The 9,913-nt window shown below is 46.0% G+C and overlaps 1 protein-coding gene across 1 annotated transcript in view; it reads left to right on the forward strand.

Moving 5' to 3' along the window:
- The first annotated feature begins 348 nt into the window (after positions 1-348).
- The window catches only part of Znrf3 (zinc and ring finger 3), a 162,009-nt gene continuing 152,444 nt past the window's right edge, over positions 349-9,913 (forward strand). The window contains exon 1 of the mRNA XM_021210619.2: positions 349-802. Within this exon, the coding sequence (XP_021066278.1) occupies positions 512-802 (291 nt within the window). The 5' untranslated portion in view covers positions 349-511. The remainder of the gene's footprint in view (positions 803-9,913) is intronic.

Consider the following 9,913-nt stretch of genomic DNA (forward strand, 5'->3'; position numbering starts at 1 on the left):
CAGGTTGAGGACCTTATTCTCCGGGTACTCCAGCAACTGCCAGGAGAAATGTCTGCCGCGGAGGGCGGAGCACAGACCGGGGGGGCGTGGTTATGAAAAGGGGCGTGACCGAAAAAGACTACCCGGGCGGAGCAAGGGTGGAGGGGCGTGGCTAAGGCCGAGTCGGGGTGGGACTCAGTTGATTGGGCGGGGCGGGCGAGGCCTCCGGGCCCCGCCTCTCGCCGCAGGCGCGTCCCGCCCCGCCTACCCGCTCCCCTCAGAGGTGGCCGCGGCCGAGCGCGGGGAGGGAGGGGAGAGCGGGTCACGACGCTGCGGGGGCGGGGATAACCCCTCACGTGGAGCAGATGAAAGGGCCGCGGCGCGACGGCCGGGGGAGCGGAGCAGAGCCTGCGACCCACAAAGCCGCAGTCGCCGCGATGGTGCTGTGAGGCGACCGCCCGCGCTCGGTCCTCCGCCGGCCCGCGACTATGCCCGGCCGCGCCCGCCCTCCGCGCCCTCCCGCCGCAGGACCATGAGGCCACGCTCGGGCGGGCGCCCAGGGGCCCCGGGCCGCCGCCGCCGTCGCCTCCGCCGCGGCCCCCGCGGTCGTCGCCTGCCGCCGCCGCCGCCGCTGCCGCTGCTTCTCGGGCTGCTGCTGGCGGCCGCGGGGCCCGGGGCGGCGCGGGCCAAGGAGACGGCGTTCGTGGAGGTGGTGCTGTTCGAGTCGAGCCCGAGCGGCGACTACACCACCCACACCACCGGCCTCACGGGCCGCTTCTCGCGGGCCGGGGCCATGCTCAGCGCCGAGGGTGAGATCGTGCAGGTAGCCACCCGGGCCCCGCGCTCCGCCGCCACAAGATGGCTCCGGGGGCTGCGCCCGCCGACCCCGCCGCGGGCTAGCGGGCGGGCGGGCGGGGGGAGGCGCGGAGCCCGGCGGCATCCCTCCCAGGCGGGCGGGACGGGGCCTCCGGGGCACAGCGGCTGAGGCGAGCGCACGTGGGGGCTCGGCCTCCGGTGGGTGCCCCGCGCCGGGGTGGGGGTGGGGACGCTGAGCTGGGCACGGGCGCCTGGGCGGCACTCTGGAGTTGGCGGGACGTTTTCCTCGCTCAGGTGAAAGTCCCGGGAACTACCTGTTGAATGCCAACTTTGCAAAGGCGAGAGTTGAAGGATGGAGCGGCTTCTTAGAGGTCGCGCGGGCTTTGCTTTCCCATCCATGTTTGCTCCGTTTTCGGAGCGACCCGGTTGCCGGGGTGCCCATCTTCAGGTTATTTTTGCTGAAATCTGCTGGCAGCCTTACCTGGACACCAACCCTCTGGCAGGGCTCTGGACGGGCAGCAGCAGGAAGGGAGCAGGCGGAGCTGGCTGAGAAGTGGGAATTGGGAGAGCACTGTAGTGGCCGTGCCTCAGATTACAGGGGATGAGAGAGACCGCAGGCTCGCCCCCGGGTCAAGGACTAATACCGAAGAGGCCTGCAAACCCGAGCCAGGGTCTCTCACTGACAGGGCCTCCACCTTGCTCCAAATGAAAGAGGGCTGCGTCCCAAAGGAGGCTGGCTAGGGAGAGCTTTGAGCTGTCCCCAGTCTTTGAGGAGGGATTCTCAGTCGAAGCTCCTGCGGATGGATAGCTGCATAGATTTCCCGCCCCCTCGACGATGGTTTTTATCCACTACGATGTTCCAGGGCAGCGCACTTAGGGCTATTAGGCGCACCTCTGGTAGGAGTGATCTGATACGGTTGGCGCGTCTTTGAATCTTTTGGAACTTTCGAGGCCTATAGTTTGGATCTCCGGTGCTTTGCTCTTGGGTGAACTATGAAGAGAAAAGGGATTGTGTGGACTGACTATAGAGCAGCTCCGAGTGTAGACAGGAGAGTGAAGCAGCACCCAGAGCTTTGAGTTGATAGGACACGTGCCATTACAGTGTAGCTCCTTAAAGGTGTGTGTCCTTCCAAAGCTGGAGGAGGACTCTATGCCTGTGATTAAAAAGCATTGTTTTGTGGTGCTCTTATTCCTATCTATAGAGAGCGAAATACATCTTTGACCAATTTCTGTGACTACAGATGTTGCTAACTGTTGATCTCCCCCCTTACAATGTTATTGTTACTGTCATTAATATACAAGCTTTAGAGAGGATGCTTGGCTGAAGATACCTAAACATCTCTATTGCAGGCTTTAAGAAGAGTTTGCATTTTAAGTCTTACTTCTTGTGAGTCCTTGTCTTTCTTTGAGGCTTTCCCTGTGCCCTGATGGCTTTAGAAATGTTTGATTTACAGCTTTGGGGGCGGGGGTGGCAGCTGAGGGTAGTATGTTTTAACGTGGCACTTCACTTTTTGAAGGAGACTTTTGAAGTTTGAGATTTTTATCAGCAGTGTTTAAACTTGAGCCATTCTCTGTGGTAGTTTGTCTGGGGAGCTATTCATTATGCATAATGCTGTGCTTTGCAGATATTCCTGGGCTCACCATTTAATACAAAATTAGCAGTTTAAACACACCATTTGTAACTATTTTATCCTGACAAGTAGAGAGATAATGTGTGAGTTTGGCAGGACTCTGTTCTCTTGAGAAGTTTTTGAAGTGCTTATCTAATTCTTTTGTAGTCTACTAGACTCGAACCTCCCTTCCAAATGAAGTCAACAGTCACTAAGGGGAGAAAAATGACTTAAATGGTATTTAATAAGTTTACCTGTTAAGCAATCACTAATGATGTCCTTAATTCCTTTATAACTGCAGTGATATTGGTGGGCTTATCTGAGCTCCCTGAAAAGATAGTTTGTCATTGGTACACTCCATAGCTTTAATAACTTTGTTGTGGTCATCAATGTTCCCAGACAAGCACAGTGTGGCTTTCAGAGCTGTGTGTGTATACACAGACCGGCATGCTTTTATTAGTTCAGTGAATACTGCCAGACTAAAGGAACTCTTGTGGCTCCTGCCTACCAGTTCTGGAATAAGTTCTGTAAGGAAAGCCAATGTTTTAGGATTGCTGAGAGGGAATATAATGAGAGCATGTGTAATAAGAGTGTAGAAGAAACAAAGCCAGTCTTTAATTTCAGATTAATCATGTTTTCTAAGTACTCATTGAACTTTTGAAAACCACCTTTTGTTTTATCACCTGAAAAACTTCATGATTTGCCCTTTAATGAACGCTTTATGGTCTTCTGTTTATTTTCTGATAACTAGAACTAAATAGTACCATGTAGGTAGCATTGCTTTTGTTCTCAGTGTGATTCTATAGCAAGATTGTTCTTAATTGGGAAGAGAGAAAAAAAAGCCGTTTGAATGTTTCTCTTTAAAAATTATAAGAAATATTTTGTAGTACTAACTTTTTTCCTGTTACTTGCCAGTGAACATGTGTGTGTGTGTGTGTGTGTGTGTGTGTGTGTGTACAATAGATTATCATAGCCTGGCCAGCCCAAGGACCTGTTCAGTATTTATCGTGGGTTAGGGTAGGAGGCTGTGCTTGTTGAGGAGTGGGATTAGTAGTTCAGACTTTGGGATGAGTGTATTGTAGGTGTAAATAATTATCCCAAGGTCATTAGTTTAGTCTGTATGAAGATGGGGTTGTTTGTGTGTGTTTGATTTTTTTTTCTTTTCTATTTTGATATTTCCAGTTGTGAAAATTGTGAATAGACTATTTAGATGTGAAATTAGTTGCTTTTATTATCACACAGCAGCATTTTAGCCTGTTTGCATCTAAGCAGGTCAGGCATACAGCTAAGCACTAGAAGAATTACCCTTTAACTGTACTTTTGAAGTGTGGACCTCTAAAGAACTTTCAGACATACTGGTACATATTTCATCTTTAAACCAATGTGTTGATGTTAATGAAATTATTATCTGAAACTTTTAAACTTGTCTGCACACATGGTTGGTGTTGTTAAATAAGGAGCCTGATTAAACACTGGCTAGTGGTGTGTAAATTGGCTAAACCAATAAGAAAATTTGCATGGCTAGAAATGAAAGCTTGTTTTAAAGCAGAAATGCCTGTTGTCCCATTGAAGTCAAATAGTTAGAAACACCAAGAAATTCATTTGTACAAGGAATGAGAATGATGGGTTCTGTGCAACTTTAAAATCAGTTATTCTGGATCCCAGGTTAAACGTTTGATGAACTTGAGGCTGAGAACATGAACTAAGGAAGTTCTTTTAGCTGTTAAAGAGTGAAAGGAGAGCTGCGTGGTGATTAGATAGGCTGGGTAACCAAAGGTATCACAGGGAATAATTGTAGGAGGCTAATTCCTCTGCCTTGTTTCCCTGTCAGTGTGTTTTTACAGTTCAGCATTTGATCAAGCACTTTCTTTTCATCTCCATTTGAAGTTAACTTAATAGGCCTGCCTCCAAAAATTGACTTGGCCTAATAGAACAATTGCACGCTGACAGCTGACTTGGATTTACACAGAAAGGGCCTGCCGACCGTCTTGTCAGATGGTCCTTTATAGGTTAAAAGCAAGCATTTCATTGTTGGGGGGTGAGGGGGAGGTTGGTAAATTCCTAGGATCTCTTCTCTGGTTTTATATAAACCCTGAGATCTCATGGGAATTACCAGTAATTTTGACTGGGGATAGGAAGCAGCCATGACTCCATTTTTGTGTGTGTGTGTGTGTGTGTGTGTGTGTGTGTGTGTGTATACAGGGGACTGTGCCAAGCACATTAAGCTTGTTCATTTCGTCCTTAACATTAATACAGATTTAGATACTATTGTTTAGTCAGTTTTACAGAGGAAGAGACTGAGGCTGAGAGAAGAAAGTTTGTTTCTCTAGCCTGACAGCAAATGGTAAAACCTGAATTGAAACCATGGTCTGTCCTTATTCTTGTCAAATAAGTAGAACTGAGTTTGTTAGGATTTTAACATTTAATTCAAATCTAATTTCTCATAATTTGTATTGGAGTTCTTGAAGGCCTGTGCCAACCCCCCCCCCCCATGAAATTATTCACACATTCTTGTGAATGGGTGTGTTCATTTTCCTGATAGCTTCCCAAGAGGAAAAGAAGTTTCCACCTAGTACTTGTCTTTGACTGGTCCAGCACTAAGAATTTAAGTAGAAGGCCCAGATGATAGCTCAATGGATTAAGGTGCTTGCTATCAAGCTTGACTAAAATTGATCCTCGACATCCATATTGTAGAAGAGAACCAACTCCTGACAATTGTCTTGTGACCTCTGCCTAGACTCTGTGGCACACATGCCCTTCCCATAAATGTAAGAAAAAAAAGTTGAGTGAGGTAATAGGTCCCTTGGGCTGGCCAGGGTTGGAGGGAAGCCTGTAGCAACTTTGCAAACCTCCATTGAGCCTATTTATTGGATAGATGTCTACCAAAATCCTATTCTGTACAGAAAAATGCTGCAGTGCTATAGTCTTCTGAGGTAGACTCGTCCACAGATATCATCCTTACCAACTGAGTGTTTTCACAGAATTTCACCCTCATGCCCATAGGCATCTGTATCTCAACTGAGTTTGTGCATCTATGTCCTGCTAGTTCTGTATCATCCTGGGGAGAGAGAAAAAAGTAACATTCAAGGAATTTTCTACATTTAGTAGTGGAGGAAGTGGAAGTACAATGATGTGGAGGAAAAAGAGATGGAAATGAAAGATTTGAGATAGAAAAAGGGTTAGATGTGTCCCTTTCTACCATTCACTGCACAGTGAAGTGGAACAGCTGCTGGTGTTGGAAGGCTGCAAGAGTAGCCCCTGCCTTCTGGTGAACCCAAATCTCAGGGAGACAGGTCTTCATAGTCAAAAGAATCAAATGTGTGGGCTGAGACCTAGCTCAGGGGTGCAGAACACTTGCCTAGCATGATTGAAGCCCAGAGTTTCATCCCCTGCATTGGAAGAAAACAAAAGTACCAAATTCAATGAAATAGATTTAATGCAAGGCTAGAAAGGTGAAGTGCCTTGTTTGGGCCATATGTGTGTGATAAAGGTAGGGACAACCACGATTAACATTTAATTCCTCTGAGATCAAGGCTTGGAGCCTCTCTGTCTACCCTGGTAGCTGGTCATTGTCTCATGGAAGAGTGGATACAAAAAAAATATGGCTTATGATTAGAATAAGGAGAACCATGCATTCTTCAGTTATATATTGAGTGTAAGTGGTTGCTTTTCTCCTGATTATTTAAAATTTGAGTCTTTTCTGTATTCCTCTGTCAGAGCTTTTAAAAAAATAACTATCAGGAAGTTGGGTAGTGGTAGTGCATACCTTTAATCCCAGCAGTGGTAGGTGATCTCTGAGTTTGAAGCCAGCCTGGTCAACAGATTGAGTTCAGGACACCCAGAACTGCACAAAGAATCTTTGTCTTGAGAAATGAACAAAACAAAAGTAGCTATCAGGGACTGGGGAGATGGCTCAGTGGGTAAAGTACTTGCAGTGTAAGTCTGGGGACCTGAGTTCAAATCCCTAGGACCCAAGTCAAAAGCTGGTCTGGTAATACATGCCTGTACTCTCAGTGCTGGGAAGGTAGAGGCAAGCCAGTCTAACTGAATCAACAAACTTTAGATCAGGGAGAGACCCTGTTTCAAAAGCTAAGGTAGAGTGCAGCTGAGGAGGTGCCTAGCATTGACCTGTGGCACTCACATGCACATATAACATGTACATACACAAAGAAGTAGCTAAGAATGAAGCCAGACACTGTGGCTGTGGTTGCACATCTCTAATTCCAGATATTTAGGAGACTGAGGCAGGACGATCACAGGTTAGCCTGTACAGCATAGTGAGAAACACAAAAGACAACAATAACAAAACCCAAACCAAAACAGAAATAAAGCTACTAATGTTCATGTAAGGAAGGCCTTAGACATAATACTTTGTTTTAATTTTAAGGGACATAGTTGATGGCAGGATTTAGATTAGGAAGTCAGTAGCAAAGTGGTACCTGTAACTGAGCAGTTCTGTAGCAGTTCAGATTCAAACTGATCTTACTGGTGCTGAGATTTTTTTTTTGTTTGTTTTTTTCTGAGCTTGTCTCACATGACACTACTTTTTGTTATATGGACTGATCCTTGGAATTCAAATTTGGGTTTAAACCTAGAATCATTGACGGAGAAATGTGTTTGTAACTGAGAAAATCCCCTAGCTACTACAGAAGTGTTTTCCTTTCTTGTCACTTCTCCCAGCCCCACAATCACAGAAGGCTCATTCCAACTTGTTTTTTTTCCCTAGAGCCAAGCTGACCAGTTTGTGAGGACAGTGACTGGAAGTATCTAGCTGTCACTTGATGGCACTTGTGCTGCTTTGGGCTGTTAGCAAAGTTGGAATGGCTGAAGCAGCCTGCCCTTTAGAAAGATCTCTGATGTGAGTGAGACACACCTTGTCCTGTGGCTGACTTCAGAGCCAGTCATGAGGCTGTACCACTGTCTTCAGAGAGATTATGTCCCATGTACATTGCTTCTTTTCTTTGCACAGGCTGTAACTTCCCTGATGATTAAAAGATTTTAAGAAACTGAAGCTGAGGACTGTCTCTGCTCATTCCATTAGCAGAATTCAGCAGTGCCTTGCATTCACCAGATCCCGGATGGGGCATAGCAGAGAACAGGACTAAGGCTTTGCTTCTGTCTACAGACAGAGTATGGGGACAGGACAGTAAGCAGAGAGTACTACCTTACCTTGAAACTCTGTCTGGTAGGACACTGGCCCTGGTGCTAAATTTGGACTGGACAAGCTGTTGTATGTCATAGTATAGTATGTGGGTTTGAGCAGTCTGGCCTTTTCTAACTAATTTTTACTTATCTTTGAGGTTAAAGTTGATAAACCTTTTGTGGAGACATTCCTTTGTACCTGTTAAACAGAAAGGCAGGAGGCAAAGAGTGGAGGCTCTTTGTTCTGTTTGTAGGCTGAACTAGATGTTTTAAAATCTTACTTTTAGCAGCTCTGTTGACTTATGATAGTGTGAAAAGAATAAGGTCACTTGGCTCATTGTGGCTCAAAGGAGAGCTTTTTATTTTTATTACTCTTAAGACATGTTGTAAGAGTTGCTATTAATTCCCTTCTCTGTGCAGCAGCCAGGTTGATATGGTTATTTACAAACCAAATGTGTGAGTTGACTTGGTGAAAGTAACTTTGATGATACTAGAAGTTTAAAGAGAAAATGTTGGAATGGGAACTTCTGGTCTCTTGAGGGCTGCTGCATTTTGAAACTGGAAGAGTAAGGATGGCTGAATTTTAGGTACATGTAAGGTCTCATCCAGTGCTGTAAGATCTGATCAAAGCACAATTTATGAGGCTGGGAGATGACTCAGTTGGTAAAATGTTTGCCATGCAAGCATGAGGACCAGAGTTTGACTCCTAGTACTCACATACAAACCTGGATGCAGCACTGTGTGTCTGTATTCTCAGTGCTGGCAGGGAGGGAAAAGCAGATCCCTGGAGCTCATAGGCCGGCATATCTGATGAAACCCTGTCTAAGAGAAAATGGAAAGTAGCGGGGAGGACTCCATGCCAGTGTTGACCTCTAGCTTCCATGTATAATTCATTCCCCATGAACTGATTGAGATTTTAAAGAAAATTGGAAAAACGTGGTGATAGCCCTTTGTCTGCTTTGAGTGTTTAATTGTTATTAAATAGTCTGAAACATTTTCAGAGACCATGTCACAGGTTATTATTTTCTGTTATATATAGGACATACTATCAGGGAAATCCTTAGAGTGGGTGAGTATGAACATGTTTAAAGTTCTCACGGTGTTGTCAGATACCTCTGCAGAAGGGCTTGTATTAGTTTATACCCTACCAGTTAGCATGTGTGGAGAATATGTACCTTGTGGTACATATATGTTTCTTTGGAAACTAGTACAAATAAATCAGATAAGGTAGAAATTTGTATATTCCAGTCATTTAGTAAATAGCAAATACTACTTTTTTCTCTGTTAGCATTCTGAGTGGCAGCTAGTTCTGCATAGAGATATGCTGTTGGTAGCCTCTGAGTGCCTTCCCTGCCTGTGTCTGTGAGCTTGATTCTGGAGCAATAGATGGTGTCCCTCCTTTGGGAAAGGAGGTTGTCCACTCCAAGTTGACTGCATGGTACTAGATAAAGCAGCTTGGTGCTCAGGGGGATGCTGTTGCCTTGGATGTTTTCCTTTTCCTTTTTCTTTTTTGTTTTTTCGAGACAGGGTTTCTCTGTGTAGCCCTGGCTGTCTTAGAACTCACTCAGAGACCAGGCTGGCCTCGAACTCAGAAATTTGCCTGCCTCTGCCTCCCAAGTGCTAGGATTGAAGGTGGGCGCCACCACGCCCGACTGGATGTTTTCTACTAGACCTGTTTATCATAGAGTAGTTCTCTGCATGACCTCCAATTCTAAGTGACACTGTCAGTTATTGGTGTGAAGATAGAGTCAAGCATCCAACAGACTGTGGGCTGAAAGCAACTTTTAGAAAAGTGGTTTCTCTGAAATATCTAGTGTACATATAGATCAGCTCTTAGTGAGAAAAGGAAACATCTGACGACACCAGGTCACAGTCACATAGTAGAGGAACAGCTAGCTCTTCCTTTGAGTTGGTCAGGAACTCTTCAGCTCATAAGTCCCATGGCATCACCTGGCCTGCGTTGGACTTTGCAACCCTTTCTATCTCTAAAATAAAGGTTTGTTTCTTCAAATAGCCTGTGTGTTAGATGTCCATCAGTGGACCCCAGGAACCTCATACTATTTTCTTGAACAAAGTCGCACTGGCTCTAATATGAATGAAGTTTTTTTTTTTTCTTCCCAGGTCATTTCCTGTCCTGCCAAGGCTGACCTCAGACTCACGATCCCCCTATCCAAGTACAGATGCTGTCCTACCATTCACAGTTGCTTCTCTGGGTGGGCTTTTTCTTTACTCTCTGCCTGCACCTGCACACACTTCTTGCTCTTTCCTTCTTTTCCCTCTCTCCTCTCTTTTTTCTCCTTCCTTCCTTCCTTCCTTCCTTCCTTCCTTCCTTCCTTCCTTCCTTCCTTCCTTCCTTCCTTCCTTCC

This window comes from Mus pahari, chromosome 13 (assembly GCF_900095145.1).
Source record: "Mus pahari chromosome 13, PAHARI_EIJ_v1.1, whole genome shotgun sequence".
NCBI classification, from domain to species: domain Eukaryota; kingdom Metazoa; phylum Chordata; class Mammalia; order Rodentia; family Muridae; genus Mus; species Mus pahari.